We start from the raw sequence: 20845 nt of genomic DNA, 5'->3' as shown, positions 1-20845 counted from the left end.
GATTTGTCTCACAAAATACGACTCGTGAGACCGTCTCACACAAGTTTTTACCCAAGATTTATGTTGCAAGTATTGAAAATTTATTGTATGATTTTTTGAAGAATATCGAGCATGTGGCATTGATGATTCTATATTCTATGGATAACATGTGTAGACAATTGTGGTCCTTCATTGAAGAAAGACAAAACGCCTTCCAAGTTAAATTATGCTTATCAGTGTCCTTTGTGGTCCATCGAAGCAGCTTCCGTGCAGCTAACATTATTGAATAATAAAATAAAATAAATAAAAAATCAACACTGCGACGTTCAAGGAGTGTAAAAAGAAGAATATTGGACGAATTTTTTTTAAGGTTATGACATTCAACGAATTTCCAACATAATAACGTCAGAGACGACGTAATCTAATGATATCGAGATATGAAAAAACTTAGCTTAGTTTGAAATAACACGTCTTAAAGTTGAATTACACCGAAAGAGGGAAAATCTTACAAATTACTTAAATTTCTCTAACCAATTTTCGTTTTTAGCTTCAATTTATAGCATTTTTCTTCGATTTTTTTTATGAATAGCATATTATTATTATCTTAGTTTGGGACTAATTAGTCCATACATTTAAAAATGACAAACAAACAATAAAATTAATAGATTATTCCATCCAAAGATATCTTTGGACTCATAAAATTTTATTCGACGGGCCGAAAAGAGATTGGCATCTGCCTGGGCCTGGCCCTGGCCCTGGCCCATATATTTGTAAGACCACGGCCTTTAATCATATGGCCCGTGTTATCTTTTGGCGGGAAACACGAAGCCAGACCATTTATCCCTAACTGGAGACAAGAGCGTCGAACAAGCTTCCCCATTTTATACGCTGTTCCACCATTTCACGAGCAGTTGCACACTTCACGCAGTCCGAGCTGCTTCCGCCGCCGTGGATTTCTCGCCACCTTCGACAACTTGTGAGTTGCCTCCCTCTTTTCAGTGGCGCCTTCTTTGTTTCTCTCTTTATGTTGATAAATATGTGTAGTATGTGTTTGTGATATTGTCTTTTACGTCGGTTATTGAAATATAGAATGTGTTTATTTCTGTGTATTCGTAAATAATCTTGTTTCCACATCTTTTATTTAGGTGTTGTACGTTTTGTTTTGTTTTGCTTGGTGGGATCGAATACGATGACGGTATTGAGGTCCCGGGATACTTATTCTGCAGTCGGTGCTAAAACGTTAGAGCCAATGGCTGTGGAAGATGGGTTGATCGAACCGAGAACCCCACTGAAAACTTTAGATTTCGTTACGCGGTTATCAAACACCACGACACCTGTCTCGGGTTCACCGGATTTTACATCTGGGTCCCCGGGTTTGGAGTCTGGGTCTGGCACTGTTATTTATTTGGAAGGTGGAAATGTAAGGAGGAGAAGTGCTCGTTTGGCGAAAAATCTGGGCATGCTTAAATGCTCGAAAATCACTGGGGTTGTGAACGGGAAAAGGAAGAAAGATGAGTTTGAGGTTGTGGGGAATTCTTCGAGTGATGAATTTGATGCAAGGAATTTGGAAAGGAACGTTCTTGATCTTGAACTTGGGGTTGAGAAGGCAGTTGGGCTTCCTGATCCTAGTATGACGGGATTATGTCTGCAGAATTTGGATGATGGAGTGGATGATATAGTCATAGATAACGAGGAAGCCAATATTGTTGGAGGTGTTCCCAAGTTGGGATTGGGTAATAATATAAGCGCTGTTCCCAAGTTAAGATCGGGTAATAATGTAAGCGGTGCGCAAGTGGAGACTGAGAATAGCCAGAAACGACAGAAGAAATTTTGTGTGGATATGGAAATATTGGGTTTAGAATTGAGTGGGAAGGATGAGGTGGGGGAGCAATTCTTCACCTTAAGGTCAGGGAAGAATGTTGTGAAAAGAGAAATAAAAACTGATACTTGTGCTGGTAATCTGCTGGGAGGAACAAAGAGTGATATAGAAAGTGAGATTGAATTGAGTCATAATATTGTGAAGACTAGGTCAAGGGCCGGCATGAAAGAAGTTGATAATGAGGGATGCGTTGAGCGGAAATTTACTAGAGCAAATAAAGGTAAGGGGAAAGCTGGTAGGGAAACTTCAGTGATTGGTGGTTCTTTGTCGTTGAATTTAAAAGTAGATATGAGAGAAGGATTAACGAATGGTGCTTCAAAATCTGATGGTTCCTCTTTACCTAAAAGCTCAGATTCAGATGATGTAAATGAAGACAAAACTGCCATTAGAACTGAAACTGTTATGAAGACTCGAGGGAGAGAGAGCAAAGCGGAAAAAGGGAAAATGAAGTTGAAAGACAGTAATTCTGTCTGTGATGACATTAGCATCTCAAATCTTCACATGGAAAATGTACAGGAGAGTAGCTTTTCTGACACAATCCATAATGAAGAAAATGCAGCAGCGCAGGATGGATCACAGGGAAGGGAAACTGATGTTAGTCCGAGTGATGGGAGACAACTCTACCGGGAACGCTTTCGAAATATTGCTAGACGAATTGCATCTAGGTTCGCTCATTTCTCTTCTCACGAGGAAATAGGGAACCATTCTAATGATGCTGAGAGAAGACAAATTCCACTGCCAGAAGCAGATAGTGGAACAGATGATTGGCCTGGTCCTTTTTCAACTGCCATGAAAATCATTAAGGACCGCAGAACAAAAAAGAAAGAAGGGCAGCATGTAACCTCAACTGATAAAAGTGAATCCGCAGAACTAACATGGGTTCCTAGAAAACTGGAAAATTTTATATGCCAGAAGAAATGGGCACCCTCCTTACAAGATTTATGCTTACCAATTCTTGCTAAAAATGCAGATGCAATCACTTCGCTCGAATGTGTTCCAGATGTGTTGCGGCACAAGATCTGTTGGTTTCTTTGTGACCATCGGCAAATGGACAGTCATTTTCTTGAATTGCTCGTGCGTGAATCACCTACAGAGATATGTATAAAAGATTGTTCGTGGTTATCTGAGGAACTATTCATCAAGATATTTGAAAGTTTCAATACAAGCAAGCTGATGGTACGATTTCTTATCAATCACTGTTTCCACTTTGATTTATCCAGAATTTATTCTATGTCAGTAATAAATCATCTGGTGCTTGAACTTAATAAGTTACTTATTGTCTTGTTTGAAGTGGTAGTACTTATTTAAATGCGTATCGTTTTGAATTTGTCATTTTGATTTTTATTTTAAATTTCTATTATTTCTCGATGAAATGGTTTATCCCAATATAGTATCTATCAATCTAACAAATTATCACGTGTCCTTGTAGATTCAGCTTCTGTGTATGAACTTCATTTTCTGTTATGTTTCTAAAGGATCTGTCACTATCTATTGGAATTAGGTGCCTCAATAAATTGGTTAATGCCAAAATAGTTTCTATCACACGCCTTAGTAGATTCAGTTACAGTGTATGATATCATGTCTCATTGTATATCTAAAGAATCTGTTGCTATCTATTGGAATCAGGTGCTACAATTGGATCACTGTGGAGTATGTATGCCCGACTATGCTTTGCCTGCTACTTTTGCCCGTTCACCCAATAGTCTTCCTGCTCTGACTTCCATATCCTTGAAAGGTGCATATCGTCTCTCTGATGCTGGGCTGAGATCTCTTGTCTCGTCTGGGCCTTCTCTCAAATCCATCGACCTCAGCCAGTGTCCCTTGGTTACTTCCGAGGGAATATGCTGTTTGTCAAAGTCACTGAGATTTGTTTTGAGGGAGCTATACATTGATCATTGTCAAGGAGTAGATGCTATGGTTAGCCTCCCTGGACTTTTAGAGCTCGAAACTTTGGAGGTTTTATCAGTAGCAGGAATCCATACTGTTTGCGATGAATTTGTCTGTGAAGTTGTCTCCGTACATGGTTGCCGAATGAAGCATGTTGGTTTTGCAGATTGCATGTGCGTCAGGAGTGGATAGATATGTAAATTATTAAGAATTATTTTTAGTAAATTTGAACAAGTATCAATAAAGCGTTTGCCTGGTTGCAGAGAATTGACTGATTACTCTTTGGAAGTCATTGGCAATACTTGCGCTGGATTACGTTCTATAGACCTGAGTAATTTGTGCAAGCTGACAGATGTTGCCATAGGCCACCTGGCAAATGGCTGCAAAGAAGTTCAGATGCTGAGATTTTGCCGCAATGCATTCAGGTCCTGTGACAAGATTAACTTCCATTTTTCTGTGGACTGTCTATGTCTCTCTTTATAAGTTGATCAGAGTTGGAGTTTACTTAATCATCCATGACCTTGTAGTTATTGTTTCTCTTCTTTGACAATGATCTCTTGTCAGTTCAAAATGTTGTGCCATCGGGTAGACAAAGAGGCGAGTTCAAAATGGCTGCGAAATAGAGTCTGAAGAATGAAAGCCGGAATCAGAAACATAGTGACCCCTTTCCAATTCAATTTTTCCCATTTTAGAAAAAAAGACAATAAGGAGAAGTAGAAAAAATAATCAGTAAAAAATCAAACAGTATTTCAAGAAGGATTATGTTTTTAGCCTTTATTGTTGTTTTTTTCTTTTTTATTTATTTATTGTCTCCTTAAGTCTATGTTTGGTTTGTGAATCTGCTCCGGTCCAGTATGGAAGAACCTTGTTGTTCTTGGACCTGAAATTTGACTATAAAAATCTTTGTTTGATCTGACAGTGATGAAGCTATTGCTGCATACATTGATATCCGTGGGGCGTTTCTGAAAGACCTGTCCCTCAACAATATTATCAAGGTAAACTTCGATTTAGCTATAAGTCATTTCTTGCACATATGGATATCCGTGGGGCGTCTCTGAAAGACCTACCCCTTGACAATGTTATCAAGGTAGTACTTAAATTTAGCTATATATCATCATTATCTTTGATGTGACACCAATAAATTGTGGGAGATGATGGGTACTATTGAAACATTTTTTCTGAACTATAGATAAAAGAACTTCTTCACAAGATTATACCCTTGAGAGCATATACAATGGACACAGGTTTATAAAATACTATTAATTACTTTATGATGAAGGCATGGATTCATCACTCCGACAACCGAAATCCTAATAAGAACACTTGTCAGGAGTCACTTTCTTTGAATGCTTTGGAATTGGTCAAATTGATAATACAATATGTTATGCTCAACAAACATATGAAGTCAAAATGGGTATTGATTTTCTATAGTTATTATCTGATATAAGTAGTGCAAAGCTTTGCAAATTTATCTTGTGCGAGACCTACCACTTTGAAGTGGAAATCTCTACTTGGTTGGAGCAACCTGTTTGCTTCTTTTGTGTTATAAAATACACTTCCTATGGTGATTTATTTTTTCAAGTGATCGGGTTCCAATAGAAATGTTATCCTTGAGGTATTGGTTCTGCCATGTTTAATAAAAGTTGGATCGATGCATTTTTGTAGGTCTTTTGCACTCTTGGATTTCTTTGCGTTCTCCATATGACAAACTCAAATTTAAGTTTTTCACACCGTAATCTCTAGTTTGTATAATCCATGAACAACATTGTACTTGACATGATATGTCAACCAACAGATCCATAGATCTAAATAATAATCTATATACATTAACAACTTAAACCATGTAAATAGTATTTAGAAGAAGATGGTATGCCTTGGTCTGAGATTTGTTTGTGGGGTTTACACTGACATCTTGAAGTCGAATATCTGAAATTATTAGTGAAGGCACATTCTTTTAGTGGGTGGGGTAAAACACAGCATTTAATGAAAACTATGTCAAACAGGTCTCAAGCTTATTCCTGGGATAACTGGGGATATGCGTGCAATTTATGATTTCGGTGGTTGGATTGCATCCGTCTGTTTGCACATTAATATTTTTTTTATGTATTTCAGGTTTCCAACAATACCGCTCTATCGATTTCCAGAAATTGCAAGAATTTATTGAGTTTGGATTTATCTTGGTGTCGCTATATGACCAACGAAGCACTAGGATTGATCGTGGATAGTTGCTCCTCACTTGAAGTACTCAAATTGTTTGGCTGTACACAGGTAATTGTAATTTATATCACATTCATAGACAATTTACTTTTATGATCTTATTTTTGGAGCTAAGAAAGGATAGTTGATGTTTTATCTAATTGCAAAACACGTGAAGAAAGACTGATAATCATTTCTCATTTTTACCAGTAGATGTTGGTTTCATATCTTTAGATATAAAGTAATCATCTATTCATCTATACGTGCATATATCTGTTCACAAGTGTTGTTACTTCTGTGTGATGGAGACCACTGAAGTGCAGAGGAACTTTCATTTTTTCCAATTTTGTGTCGTATGTATTTTTGGGTTGGTAATTTAGTTACAGTCGCTGAAACTATACGAATTTAGAATTACCAGATTTGATGATCCTGCATGTGGACCGATCTAATTTGAAGGGGAGAATACTCTAGTTCGCCCCTCGCCCTTGCATGCTCATGCAAATATTTATCACCCCATTGCATCCATTGTGATAGAACATTTCATGCTAAATCCCAAATGTTGAATAGGTGAATGTTTGAGCAGGATCCAACATTTAGTTTCCATCTTCCCTAAATCATTATCACATTTATGTCGGCATGACATTTGATTATGCATCGATCATTCATGAAGAATATCTTACTCTTTTTGCTTGATCTCTGAACTCTTTAATATCTTCCCATGTACTTAAATGCAAGATTTTCTTTAGATATTATTCTCATCTCGAATTTCAAATCTGTATTCAAGGGATAATTATTTTATGACCTGGTGACTGTTTTGCAGGTGACAAATGTGTTTATCGAGGGCCATTCAAACCCAAGGGTAGAATTCATTGGACTGAAGATGACGCCAATTTTCAAACATATATGTGTGCCTGATTTCCTACAAGGACCATTGCGTTATTAATCGACTCTCTTTCCGGCTTCTTGTTGCTGTACGGAACCAAAATACTAAGTAGTCCGTGCTACGGTATATTCTTTTTTGGGCTTTTTTTGTTCATGCCCGATATGTACCTGTTGTATTATCAAATATCACTGAAAACTATTTTTATCAACAGATTTTTGACATAACTTTGTCCAAAAGGCACGTTTTATTGTTCTACACAGCATGGACAATTATAGTACTCAAAAAATTTAAATGTTTGATTTCAATGTTGCATCAAATGAAAGCTAACACAACCTAGGACGAAGACCCAAACTCATCGACATGAAATGAAAAATTCATTAGATTTGTCTTTATTCACAGTTTTAAAGATACATTCTTGTTCCTCCAATTAAGTCAAGTGGATAACGTTTAGCAAATAATAAACATAATATAATGTTTTATTATAATCATATGTTAAGTTGAAAAGTATTGATAGATTTAGTTATCTATTACCATTATTAAGGGGAAGGGGTGTAAACAGACTTTTTTGGTAGGGTGGTGTGTCCTGTTTTCTTTCCCCCCCTCATTTGACTTGTTTATTGCTGATTCAGAATTGAGAGATCTCATCTGGTGAGATGGTCTCATGAATCTTTATCTGTAAGACTAGTCAACCCTATTAATATTCACAATAAAAAATAATAATTTTAGCATAAAAAATAATATTTTTTCATGGATGATCCAAATAAGAGACACGTATCACAAAATACAATCTGTGAGACCGTCTCACACAAGTTTTTGCCTTCAAAATTTACCAAATTTTCCCGATCAATTTTGATAATCTTTACTAATATAATTAATGATTTCAAAATAAAACAAAATTGAATCATTTTTTTTAATCATCAGAATATGAAACAATGTATAAACACATAACGTGTACATAAGAACACTAATTTAATATAATATAATAGATATGGTTGTCAGACCATTTTTTTGTTTAATTTTACCCCAACATCATAAAATGTAGATTTTTCCACAGATTTATTAGTAGTTTCAACATCACACATTGATTTTTCTAATTTTTTCTCAACCAACTCTTACCCATATGATCAGACATTTTAAATTTATTTATATATAATATTATATGAGTAGATTTTTTATGAGACGGTCTCACGTAATATTATATGAGTAGATTTTTCTCCAATCTTATATGAGTAGATTTTTCTCCAATCACGCCCGCCGGAGAGTCTCCGCCAGTGCTCCTCCGTCGCTAGGTAAAATTCTTCCTCATCACACGGTCCGACAAACGCGCGTACTCACCCTTGAGTTTCCGTCATTATCAGCTGTTGTGATTCAGTTTTCTTGCTTTCCAGAATTATGGTTTCATGCCCATTTCATGCGAAAGCTTAATTTTGCTGTAGTTAGAGATGTTCTTCGAATTGAGGAATCCTTTTTAGTGTTAGTACCGTAGAAGCAACCTTTTTTAACTTCCCTTTTGTCAAGCTAGGTGCATTTAAGAATTTTCATGTGTTACTGTTTCGGAATATTTTTTCATTGGATCTGTGTAAAACTGATTCCGGAAAAGATATTAGTCTTCGAGTCAATTTCTTTTTCTTAGAAAACCACCCATTTAGGGTAGATGAAGTACGGATGAAGAGAATAATATTAGAAAGGATGAGAATTAGTTACCAAAAAATATAGTTAAGTTCTGAAGATTAGAGCCATGTTATGTTTTGGATTTACTGATTTCTCCATTGTTTGCTTTTCGAACATTATATGTTTTTGGATGAAGAAACCAGGCTTTCTGCATAATCGAGAGCAGGGAAAGAATAAACAATGAGCGAAAGTGTGGGGAGACCCGATGCTCCTTCTTCATTAATTGGATCGGAATCATCAAAGAACGGTGGTAACACTGGTTTTGATGTTAGTCGAATTGCTGAAGTGAAAGCATGGCTTGTTTCTCAGTTTGATGTAGTCGGGAAAGATGTGCCGGATTTCGAGTACACTCCTCGAAGCATTACCCACTTACACAATATTGCCACCTGCTCTCAAGCTAAAACACAGGCTGCCACCATTGTTGCTAATGACTTTCGTCAAAAAGCAGCGGAGTATCGCTCCCAAGGTACTCTACATCCAATTTGCTTTTGAGTATACTTGTGTGGTAGTTTGTGAATATAAATCCTACCGTACGGTTTCATTTACTTTAATCATTTCTTCAGTGGCAAAACAGTTGGAAGAAGGTTGATTTTATTTGTGTCATTAACTTTTAAGAGTAGAGATCTGCCTGTTATCCTATCAGGGTTTTGAATTGGGATATCTTTTTTTTTTATATATATAGTTATGGCCAAAGGTGTTCGATGTTTTTCTAAGGCTTGCACTGTTTCTTATGACTACAGCTGTGAGGATAAGAGAGATACTGGAGCAAGTGGGGCTGGTGCAAGAGAGTTTGCCATCAAATGTTGTCTCATCCTCGCAAGTACTTGCCAATGTGTCAAATCTATTAAATATTAGGGATACCGAACTAAGTAGGTGTGGTTTCTTTATTCATCATGCTTTGTGCTTAATTTTTCACCATTCAGCAGGCTTAGTAAGAAAAAATGTCTTCAGTTTTCTTGTAGCTATGGCAGACCTATCGCTGAGAAAAACTGCTGTTGAAGAAAAGAGGGCTAAAGTGCAGTCGGAGTCTAAAGAACTTCTTGACTACACGCGAAAGGCTATAGCAAGACTAACTTATTTGAAACGGTGATTCCATGATTTATTGTTTTTTCTCATTCTGCTAACTTTCTTTTGAAGTTGGCTTGCTAATTTCGATGATAAAGCTGCATAAAGTCTTAACTTTCTTTTGATTAATCTAACTTTATGGACAGAACACTTTCACAATTAGAAGATGAAATAGTTCCCTGTGAAGCTCAGATGGAACAGTGGAACACAAATGTAGCTATCATGGACTCCAAAGAAAGGCAGTATTTGCAACAGTATTCTAACTATAAGGTTGAGAATCATAATTATGCCCCATATTTGTGAACCATATCTGATAACTATTGTGATCTATATACCAGCCACATCATGCTATTCCAGACTATGTATTTTGCAAAATATGAATCTTGTTTTGATCTCGTTTTCTGGTGCATTAGTCAAGTTTTTCAAAAAGAATAAAAATTATATCCATCAATTCTTAATAAATATTCTTCGCACAGGCAATGCTCAACCGTGTGGGCTACATCCCTGAGATTAGTCATGGAGTATTGGTTGAAATGGCAGAGCACCGGAAAGAACTGGAGAGGAAAACAAAACCGATACTCGACACTCTGAGAAGCTACCAGGATTTGCCTCCTGTACTTACCTCTCCTCACTTTTTATCTGCATTTCCCAGCTGTTCTTCCTGGAGTTTTATAACAAGGTTCAAAATTATGTGTAGGATAAGGCGTTGGCTGCATTGGCTATTGAGGATAAAAAGAGGCAGTTTGCTGCTGCAGAGAAATATCTCGAAGATGTATTACAGTCAGCTCTCGCTTCTTCGGAGTGATGTCCAGTTTGCTTTTTCTTGCTTTTTATTTTTAGCTTCTATCTGCTTACACTCTTTCTTTTATAGTTGATTGAGGCCAAGTTCTTGTTTGGTTTATTTTACCCCTTATGATGTATCCCTACCGATCAATTCCTCTCCGTTTCTTTCTATACATATAGTGCATGCTTATTTTTAGCAATCTTGTGTTATTACCTCAGGACAAACCAGTTGATTTTGTGGGAGTAGAAAGCAAATTTAGTTGACTGAGAAAAAGGGTCCCAAATTTTTTTTTATGTTAATGCTATTCCATATTTGAATATAGAAAAAATGAAAAAAAAAAAAAACGGAAGAAACTTAATTCATCTTGAAATATTCATAATGAGAATTTTTATGCACAACAGTCCAAAAGCCACATGATCCTGGAAGAAATCTATGGAAAAATTGCGAGTGAATGTCATTATTACGATTGAATCTCTCAAACAATTCTAACCCCATGAAACCTAAAGCCAGACTCCGCAAAATGTTATCAGCACAGGAAAATCCATGTTTCAACACTGCAAGAAAAATTTATTCTTGAAAGGCACTCGCATCAAGAAAAACACTTAGATTTCCATGTTAATAACGAGTACTTGGACTCTTTCGAACTAGAAGTCCAACCGCAGTTGTGGTGATGCCATTCCTGTAACATCATCTGCAACTCATTTTGCGGAAAATGAGTTCGTATTTAATTTTAATTAAAATTCAGATGCAACGCACACCTTACTGGACATTTTGAGGCAACTATAGAGCCTAAGAGACCATTTAGGTAATTTATTTTGAATATTAATTGGGATATCTTTATATGTATATTAGAAAAGTAATTAAATCAAATAAATTGATTTAAAAAACATGAAATACATGTAAAAGATTAATGGATTTATATATCAACATTCAATATAAAAATAATAATAATAATAATTAAATCAAGTATAGAAAAATGACTGATTAAATATTTGGGGAATGAAAAATTGTACCACAAGATTTTACCCACAAGATACTATTTAACCATTCTTTCAGGTTTTGTAATTTTTTGTTTAGAAAATTTAATAATTTTTCTACAATGTTGAGTTATATATTAAAGTTTATTTATTTATTTCATTATGATATTATCTATTGAAGGGAAATAATGTTTTCCAAGTTTTCAATTAATATAATTAATTATTTCCTCCGATATATTTTCCTTATTGTTTTGATTGACTAAATATTTGTTTTGATTTTGCCTTCCTTTTCTAATGAGATATTAAAAGATTTAGTGAATTGATAAGATATGATCTTAATGTTTAAAAAGAGTTTATTCCTAATAAAACTCTCACTTTCCTTGCTTAATAGGTTTCCTTAAAAGATAAGGCTCTCATCTATAAAAAAGAAAAACCTAGGACGTTGGGCGTGGCCGTCTTTTTCACCCAGAGTCATATACATACTTTGCACGATCTAAAGTTCAGAGAAAATCACGAGGAACATCGTTCCATTAAAGACTGCCGATATCAAGTGTTGCCGTGAATGTTGAGAGCATCCGAAGACAACATCCTTGCAGACGTTGGCTGAAGATTGGTTCTCTTGGATCTACTGTTGGGCAACACGTTTTTTTTTTTTTGCTTTCTTGTTTTTTTAGTTTTATTCTGGTTGTTTGTTTTTAGAAAGCTTTATTTTCTCAACTTGTTGAGAAAATTGATTTTTGTCATAATCACTTGTGTTAGGTTTTTGTGTAAACATTGTGGTTTTCTAGTGATTAATTTTTGCCATAAAGCACCGCACAAGTATTTATACTTGTGCATATTTAATAGTGTCCATCTAATTATTTAAAGTGAATTTGTGTTATTAATTTTCCGCTGCAAATAGATGTTGTCCGAGATGTTGTAACATCTGGCACAACACCTAATTCTGACAAAACACAAATTTAATGTTTTTCATCTTATTCTGATATTTTCATCAACTTTGATATCTGTCGGACAAAATAATCCTTACAAGTGGTATCAGAGCCAACTCTTGATATACTAAGTGCTGATTCTGGTTTTTGTTTTGTTTGACAGAAATATATAATGGACATCACATTTGCAAGTGCAGCACTTCGACCACCAGTCCTTGATGGTACTAATTACAGCTTATGGAAGGTCAAGATACGATACTACATAAAATCCCTAGATGAACGGGCATGGCAGCGCGTCATCAACGGATGTACTCCACCAGTCGCAACAGATCAAGAGGGGGACAATCGACCAAAGCCTGAAAATGACTGGACTGCTGACGAAGTGCAAAATTCAAATCATAACTCAAAGGCTTTGAATGCTATATTCACATCGGTTGATATGAACATGTTCAGTTTAATCACAAACTGTACTTCGGCTAAAAGTGCATGGGATATCCTTCAATGCCATTGCGAAGGGTCTGAGAGTGTGAGACGAACCAGATTAAGGATGCTTACCTCCAAATTCGAAATGATGAGGATGGAGGAATCTGAAAGCATACTTGAGTATGATCGACGTCTACGGGAGATTGCTAATGAGGCATTCAGTGCTGGAGAATCTATCTCCAGTGAGCGTCTAGTAAGCAAAATCCTCCGTTCTCTGCCTGAAAGATTCAATATAAAAATCTGTGCAATAGATGAAGCTAAGGACACGTCTAAGATGTCAGTGGAAGATCTTATCAGCTCACTACGCACGTTTGAGATGAATCTGGATATGCAAAGAAAGGACAAAGGGAAGACAATTGCACTTCAAACTTCTAATGACTCCTACAATGAACTTCTACAAATATCTCAAGAAGTCAACGATTCTGATCTCTGTGAGGATTCTATCTCTTTTATCACAAAGAAATTTGGGGATTACTTGAAAAGAATCCGGGAAAAGAAAAAGGATACACAACCTTCTAAACATTCTAGTCTTCCTGAAAAGTCACAAAGGTTACCTGCGAAGTTACCAATTCAAACTAGGAATGAAGGCAATGGACAATTCAAATCAAGGAAGTCTGATTCTGTGCAGTGTAGAGAATGCCAAGGATTTGGTCACTACGCCAACGAATGTGCAAACAGATTACGCAAGAGCAAAAGGTATAATGCATCCCTTAGCGATGAAGAATCTGATCTTGAGGAGAAGTCCACGGATGAAGACAATCAAACCTCTCTAACTGCACTACTGACAGAAACCCGCTGGCTACAAGTGAATCCTTTGGGTGTTGCCCTAGGTGTTGCTACACCTGGCCACAACATTTGTGAAAAACCAGTCTGTTTCAACTCTACAGTTTCTGAAAACTTGAATGAAGATGATCTGGAGGCTGAAGGTGAAGAACTTACTCTTGAGAGTGTTCAAGAGCTTTATGAAGAACTGTTTGAAGATTGGACCAAAAGAAACAAGCTTAATGCCAATCTGGTGAAAGAAAATGCTGAACTGAAATCGGTGATGAAAGAAAATGCTGATCTAAAAGCAGTGGTTGCTAAACTCGAGGTAATTTTGAGCAAAAAGGATTTGGAACTTGGTAAGACCAGAGAAGATCTTCAAAGAGCAACTGAAACCCTGTCCAAATTTAATACAAGCACATCCAAGCTTGAATCCATACTTTTGATGGGAAGAGATGACAAGAAAGGCTTAGGGTTCAAGGACAGTGTGTTCGAAACAGGTGAATCTTCCAAGTCTACAGTCTTTGTGAAAGGAAAAGATGATACATCTCCACAACTTCAATCCAAGTCCCCCATCAAAAGCTCTCCTCCAAAAAGACAATCTGCGGCACCCATCCCTAGGAAAAGAAAACGAAGGTACGTATGTCATTACTGCTTTAAGCCTGGTCATATCAGGCCATACTGTTTTAAACTCAGGGATGATCGCATGAATCAAAAGTCGAGCCAGATGTTGCCCCGAATGTTGTCCAACACTTTCCGCAACACCTGCCACCATCGACCTATAGTAAGACAAATTTGGGTCCCAAAGGTAACAACTCACTGTAAAGTTGTCTACACTTCATTGAAAACTAATACTGCAGGTCATTGATACTTTGATAGTGGAAGCTCACGCCACATGACGGGGTCTAAAGAACATCTGATCGAGTATGTTGAACTAAAATGTGGTAGAGTGACCTATGGAGGGGGAGCAAAAGGAAGAATTATAGGAAAGGGCACACTGAATGTTGAAGGATTGCCAAAGCTTCACAATGTGCTTCATGTTGAAGGATTGAATTCAAATTTGATAAGCATAAGCCAACTATGCGATGATAATTTGTTTGTTAAATTTGATAAACATAACTGTGAAGTCTTTGATGAATCGAATGTGTGTGTTATGACAGGTACAAGGTCGTCAGACAATTGCTACCAAATAGGAGAAGACCTTTCATGCAAACATGTGCAGATCACCGAACTTGACCTTTGGCATCAAAAACTAGGACATGCAAACTTCAAAACCCTGAAAAACTTGAGTAAGTATGATGCAGTAAGAGGTATGCCTAATCTCTCCTCTGGTATACCATATGTGTGCGGTGACTGCCAAAAGGGTAAACAGACTCACGTGTCCCATCCAGTGTTGTCAACACCTGGGACAACACGGTGTCTGGAATTACTACACATGGACCTTATGGGTCCTATGGAAGTTGAGAGCCTCGGAGGTAAGAAATACTCTTTCGTATGTGTGGATGACTTCTCCCGTTTCTCATGGGTTAATTTTATTAAAGAGAAGTCGGATACTTTCGATGTATTCAAAAACTTGATCACTAGAATCACTAACCTCCACAGTTTGAAGATAAGAAGGATCAAGACTGATCACGGTAAAGAATTTGAAAATCGTTCATTTTCATCATTCTGTGACAGAAAAGGTATTTCTCATGAATTTTCAGCACCAAAAACACCGCAACAGAATGACATTGCTGAACGTAAGAACAGGACTTTGCAAGAAATGGCAAGAGTAATGTTAACTTCAAAGAACCTCGCAAAGCGTTTTTGGGCAGAAGCCCTAAACACAGCATGTCATATTTCAAATAGAGTGTATCTAAGGAGTGGATCAACCATGACCTCTTATGAAATCATTATGGGAAAGAAACCTAACCTTAGATACTTTCATGTTTTTGGCTGTGTATGTTATACTTTGAATGACAGGGATCAACTGGCTAAGTTCGACTCCAAGAGTGATAAGTGTCTGTTTCTCGGATATGCCACTAATAGTCGTGCCTATCGTATGTTTAATCTCAGAACAAGGACTATTATGGAATCAATTAATGTTGTGTTTGATGATTGTGCAGATCTTAGGAAGAAAACTGCAGAAGATGATGTTGAAGATCTGTTAGAAACTCAAATACCGCTGAAAACGACAGATGTTGCTCCAGATGCTGCAACATCTGGCACAACATGTGACACTGATGTCAACAAATCGCAAGAATATGTTCACAGCGATAATGAGGAAGTCGAGGATGGACCATGTATCCCAAGCAAAATCCAAAAGAACCACCCGTCGTCTCAAATCATTGGAGGAATGAGTGAAGATATCCAGACCTGGAAGAAGGATAAAATTGACTACCGAAAAATGGTTGGACTTGTGTGCATGAGTACCATGTACTCGCAGGTTAGATTCTCATGCTTTGTGTCTCAAATTGAACCAAAAAATGTTATGGAAGCACTAAAAGACGAATTTTGGACTGATGCTATGCATGATGAACTTGAAGAGTTTGTTCGAAATGAGGTGTGGACTCTAGTTCCACCCCCTGACCATGGCAATATCATTGGATCAAAATGGGTTTTTAAAAACAAAACTGATGAGTCAGGAAACATCATTCGAAATAAAGCACGGCTGGTTGCTCAGGGGTACACACAGGTTGAGGGGGTTGATTTCGATGAGACCTTTGCTCCTGTTGCCCGTATTGAGTCAATCCGACTTTTGCTTGCCATTGCATGCTACATGAAAATAAAACTTTTCCAAATGGATGTCAAAAGTGCCTTCTTGAACGGGTTCTTGAATGAAGAAGTTCATGTGAGACAGCCAAAAGGATTTGAGGATCCACATCATCCAAATCATGTGTACAAATTGAAAAAAGCTCTCTACGGCTTGAAGCAAGCACCCCGTGCATGGTATGGGAGGTTGACTGACTATCTCCTTGACATCGGATTTACACGAGGTGAGGTAGATAAAACACTCTTCATTCAAAAGGCCAAAGGTGAGATTCTTATTTGTCAGATCTATGTCGATGATATGATCTTTGGTTCTTCATCACAACAGCATGCCAATGACTTTGTTGAGTGCATGTCATCTATGTTTGAAATGAGTATGGTTGGTGAGCTAAACTACTTTTTGGGTTTGCAAATAAAACAAATGCATGACGGCATCTTTTTATGCCAAAGCAAGTATGCAAAGAATTTAATTAAGAAATTTGCTAATGAAAACGTCAAGCACATGAGAACACCAATGGGCTCAAATGAAAAACTATCCAAAGATGTTGCGGCCGAAGATGTTGACAACACCCTTTACCGCAGCATCATAGGAAGTCTCTTATACTTGACTGCTAGCCGCCCTGACTTAATGTTTAGTGTGTGTTTATGTGCTAGATACCAATCTAATCCTAAGATTTCTCATTTAAAAGCTGTAAAACGTATCCTACGATACATAGCCGGAACCATTAATCTAGGATTATGGTATACTCATGAAACCAATTCTAATCTAGTAGGATTCTCAGATGCTGACTGGGCAGGGGATATAGATGATAGAAAAAGTACTTCTGGGGGGTGTTTCTATCTTGGCAATAATTTAATTTCTTGGCATAGTCGAAAACAGAACTGTGTGTCCTTATCCACTGCCGAATCTAAATATGTAGCAGTTGGAAATGCGTGTACCCAACTTCTGTGGATGAATCAAATGATAGAGGATTATGGTCTTAAGAGTGATCCTTTAATGGTGTACTGTGATAATTCTAGTGCAATTAACATCTCAAAAAATCCAGTACAACACTCTCGGACAAAGCACATTGACATAAGGCATCATTTTATTCGAGACTTAGTCGAACAAGGTTTGATTAGAATTGATTTTGTTGATACAAATAACCAACTGGCTGACATATTCACAAAAGCATTAGACTTTGAGAGATTCTCCAATCTCAGGAAATCTCTCAGTATGTGTTCTGATTAAGCATTGATCGATGTTTCTCCAGATGTTACAACATCTCGGACAACATCTAACATGCATTTGCATTTCTAGGATTTAGACATACTGCATTTTCATGCATTCTGTGATATGATGTGTTGGAATGATGTTGCTTAATCTTCTGTTACACTTACAATTCCTTATTCTATCTTATTTGACACACTTGGATATGGTTAACAATCTGATTAAATCACAAAATAGTTGAAGGATGATCATGTACTCCATGACATTGTCCCATACAAAAAGTGACTTGCAAAGAGTGAGTAAAAAGAAAAATCAATTATGCATATGCTCTGTATCAGAAGAAAAGATGGGAAAAAGCTACCTAAAAGAGTCCAATGAAGACTGTGCTTTTAGTGTGGGAGCTACCTCTTCTGAATTTAATACAGAAGGCAAAATAGAAGAAAATGGAAAAAGCTACCTAGAGGAGTCCTAAAGAAGACCGTTCTTCTAGTGTGGGAGCTGCCACTTCTATGGTCAGAAAAAAAAAAAAATCTCCAAGTGTGCAGAAAAATCAAAATTATTTTTTTGGAATTGGACGTGTTGTCAGAAGATGCTGCCGACATTTGTGACAACACCTCTTCTGTAAACATATCTCACATTTGTTTTCATGTTTCTATTTCTATTACATTCTGTTATTAGGCATAAATAGGTCATGCATAAACATAACATTGTGAATATTGTTGTGTCACGAGGACATGAGTATCTCGACAACGAAAATTCGATAAAAATCCAGATTGTGCAAAACTCTCGAATCTTCGTGATGCACGATGTCTAGTGGTGCGATAATCGATGTGGGTTACTTCTGGAATTTTTGAATCCAATTTGTGCGAGAAATTATCTATGTACTTAATTAAAGGGGTTAACGGCTGATTTGGTTAAATTGAATTTTTGTTACCGTTAGACTTACAGGCAGTTCCTTTGCGCTTAATTGTGATTATCGGTCTCCCCACTTCTCACCTACTTCACACTCACCATAGAAACCCTAAGACATTGCACCAACACTCTCGCATTTCCTTCTGAAATTCTTGTCTCTCTGTCTGACTTGCAATTTATCATCAATGGCAGGCACTGGTTTTGATCCCCTGGACATCCGGAGTGAAATGGGGCACACCGAAAATGTTGCCGGTACTGAGACAACATCTGCTACGACACCCGCTGTCGAATCGCCTCTACCATTGGTAATTACAACTGAAGATCCAGTCCCTTTGGAGATAATTGCTCCAGGCGAACCTGGAAATGCCTTTGACGTAGAGAATCCACCAATCATTCAAGTATACGATCCTCCGCGTCCGCCCGTTCGTCGATCCAAGCGGCAGGCAGGGTATAATCCTGACCTCACACCAGGGAAACGGTTTCGGCACAAAGGGCAACCATCCACTCGTCCATCGTTGATTGACCCTGCAGAGACTTCGGGAGATGACTCCGCTGATGGGGACTACGAATTGGTTGCTCGTAAAAGACCTGCACCCCGAGTTACTGTGGTTTCATCATCCTCGTCTTCTATCCAGGATGACGATGATGCTCCCTCTAACCCGGTCACTTCTCTCACATTATCCTCTCAGAATCCTGTTGATGAGAATGAGGTTGAAATTTCGTTGGCCCAATTTATGGCCAACTTGAAAAATCAGAAGGGAAAGGCTCCTTCAACCTCTACTGTTCACCATTCCGCTACAAATCCGACCGTCTCCAGCCAGTCAAAGAGTGCCTCTGCTGATGAAGCGATCTCTGGTGGTGCAAATGACTCTGAACCTATGGATGTTGCCCCAGATGTTGAGAACACTGAGGATGACATTGATCTATCTGCCTATGATTTGGCCACTTGTTACAACACCATGTTCTACTCTGAGACTGCATTCTCGAACTGGCCTCTCTATGAAAATCGAGAGTTTGTTGCGGAGCGTAATGTGGATGTGGAAGCCTTTTATCGGTACAATTTAATTGAGTTTCTCAAATCTAGGGGTCTGTTCTCTACTTGCTCCTCTGTTCTCCCTTACTGTCATAAGGCTATCCTTGAATTTTATGGTAATCTTACTTTAAGTGTTGGGGATCCAAGATCGGCAAAATTTGGACAAGTTTTTGTCCGCAACAGGGTATACAACTTCACAGCCGATGTAATCAATGCACACTATGATACACCTGCTGCTGCTGAAGGCTCTCTTCCGGATTTAGGTGAGGTAATTTCTGTCCTCACTGGTGGCATGGTCAGCAAGTTTCCTCTCCATCCACACAAGGTCTCAGCTGCTACCCTTACTTCACTCTATTCGGTGCTGCACAAGATTGCCATCCATAATTGGACCCCGACTACGAATACCACTGTTGTCACCAAGGCTCAGGCGCTGACTCTCTTCTCTGTTGGGAATTCAACTTTAAACTTTGGCCGCCTGGTGTTCAACACAGTGTTGCAGTACGCTGCTGGTGGTTTGAAGTCATCCAAGCTCCCATTTCCCTCTCTGATTTATGGAATCTTGGTGTCACAGGGGTTTGTTAAGAACATTACAGAACCTTTATCTTTGCCCACTGATCCGCTCAAGATTGCCTCTGCACTTATGCACGGCAAGCGGAAGGTTGATCTTCCATGGAGTGCCTCTGCCTCGGTACCTCCTGCTACTGGCCCTACTCAGCCTTCCTCCTCCACCACTGTACCTCCTACCACTGGTCCGTCTGCACCTACCACCGCTACTCCATCCTTGTCTGATTATGTTAAAATATCAGTAGCTGGTGCCCAGATGGTTCTCGATCATGCACTGAAGAAGATTGAACAAGCCAAAGCTGATTTGGCCTACTATGAGGATTTAGCTATTACCATCCAAGCACTGCTGGCTGTTGGAGTCTTTCATGGACAAAAAGGGGGAGATGATGTTGGTCCCTCTGGCACTAAGGATGACACTGATACAGAAGATGAGGATGATAGTGATGATGAGGATTGATTAAGCTGAGCTGACTAATTTTTTTTCTGTTTTGATCTTCTGTTTAAACTGTCTATGCTCCTATAGTGTTAACTGTTTGTGCTCTTCTAGTGTGTAAGTCTGCCTCTCCCTTTTGTTTTGCTTGGATATATCAAGAGCTTGTGCAGGTGTTGCTTTGAATGTTGTCACCTTTACTAACAACACCTCTGTTAACAGTTTCTTATTCAGGGGGAGACAAAAGTGTCTGAACTCAGGGGGAGTTAAAATGAACTAAGAATGATATATGGGTTTGATCTCATTTTGTCCAAGAAAGGCAAAAAGGGGGAGATTGAAGGGAAATAATATTTTCCAAGTTTTCAATTAATATAATTAATTATTTCCTCCGATATATTTTCCTTATTGTTTTGATTGACTAAATATTTGTTTTGATTTTGCCTTCCTTTTCTA

The 20845-nt window shown here is 37.9% G+C and overlaps 2 protein-coding genes across 6 annotated transcripts; both read left to right on the top strand.

Moving 5' to 3' along the window:
• The first annotated feature begins 806 nt into the window (after positions 1-806).
• Positions 807-6896, top strand: LOC140825838 (uncharacterized). Its single transcript, XM_073187833.1, has 7 exons — positions 807-955; positions 1125-3034; positions 3485-3918; positions 4009-4170; positions 4665-4740; positions 5858-6013; positions 6762-6896. Exons 2-7 carry the CDS (start codon positions 1169-1171, stop codon positions 6882-6884), a joined length of 2817 nt encoding a protein of 938 aa, XP_073043934.1. The 5' UTR covers positions 807-955; positions 1125-1168; the 3' UTR covers positions 6885-6896.
• Positions 6897-8032: 1136 nt separating this feature from the next.
• On the top strand, positions 8033-10697 carry LOC140825837 (AUGMIN subunit 1). Of its 5 annotated transcripts, none has more exons than XM_073187828.1 (7): positions 8033-8113; positions 8632-8961; positions 9236-9368; positions 9447-9581; positions 9707-9830; positions 10037-10174; positions 10258-10697. In XM_073187828.1, exons 2-7 carry the CDS (start codon positions 8676-8678, stop codon positions 10363-10365), a joined length of 924 nt encoding a protein of 307 aa, XP_073043929.1. In that variant the 5' UTR covers positions 8033-8113; positions 8632-8675; the 3' UTR covers positions 10366-10697. The 5 variants fall into 5 exon arrangements, with proteins under 5 accessions (XP_073043929.1, XP_073043932.1, XP_073043930.1 ...); XM_073187831.1 differs by having other exon boundaries at positions 8054-8113; positions 8662-8961; XM_073187829.1 differs by having other exon boundaries at positions 8059-8113; positions 8639-8961.
• The last annotated feature ends 10148 nt before the right edge of the window (positions 10698-20845 follow it).

This window comes from Primulina eburnea, chromosome 3 (assembly GCF_022965805.1).
Source record: "Primulina eburnea isolate SZY01 chromosome 3, ASM2296580v1, whole genome shotgun sequence".
Taxonomy (NCBI): Eukaryota; Viridiplantae; Streptophyta; class Magnoliopsida; order Lamiales; family Gesneriaceae; genus Primulina; species Primulina eburnea.
The sequence above is the reverse complement of the archived record's forward strand: the minus strand, read 5'-3'. Positions and strand labels throughout refer to the sequence as shown.

What these genes read in the sequence shown, in the direction of transcription:
- LOC140825838 (XM_073187833.1), top strand. Translation starts at nt 1,169, where the DNA reads ATGACGGTATTGAGGTCCCGGGATACTTATTCTGCAGTCGGTGCTAAA. An exon ending in CCCTCAACAATATTATCAAG is followed by an intron (nt 4,741 to 5,857) that starts GTAAACTTCGAT and finishes TATGTATTTCAG; the next exon opens with GTTTCCAACAATACCGCTCT. An exon ending in AATTGTTTGGCTGTACACAG is followed by an intron (nt 6,014 to 6,761) that starts GTAATTGTAATT and finishes ACTGTTTTGCAG; the next exon opens with GTGACAAATGTGTTTATCGA.
- LOC140825837 (XM_073187828.1), top strand. Translation starts at nt 8,676, where the DNA reads ATGAGCGAAAGTGTGGGGAGACCCGATGCTCCTTCTTCATTAATTGGA. An exon ending in AGCGGAGTATCGCTCCCAAG is followed by an intron (nt 8,962 to 9,235) that starts GTACTCTACATC and finishes TTATGACTACAG; the next exon opens with CTGTGAGGATAAGAGAGATA. An exon ending in AGACTAACTTATTTGAAACG is followed by an intron (nt 9,582 to 9,706) that starts GTGATTCCATGA and finishes CTTTATGGACAG; the next exon opens with AACACTTTCACAATTAGAAG.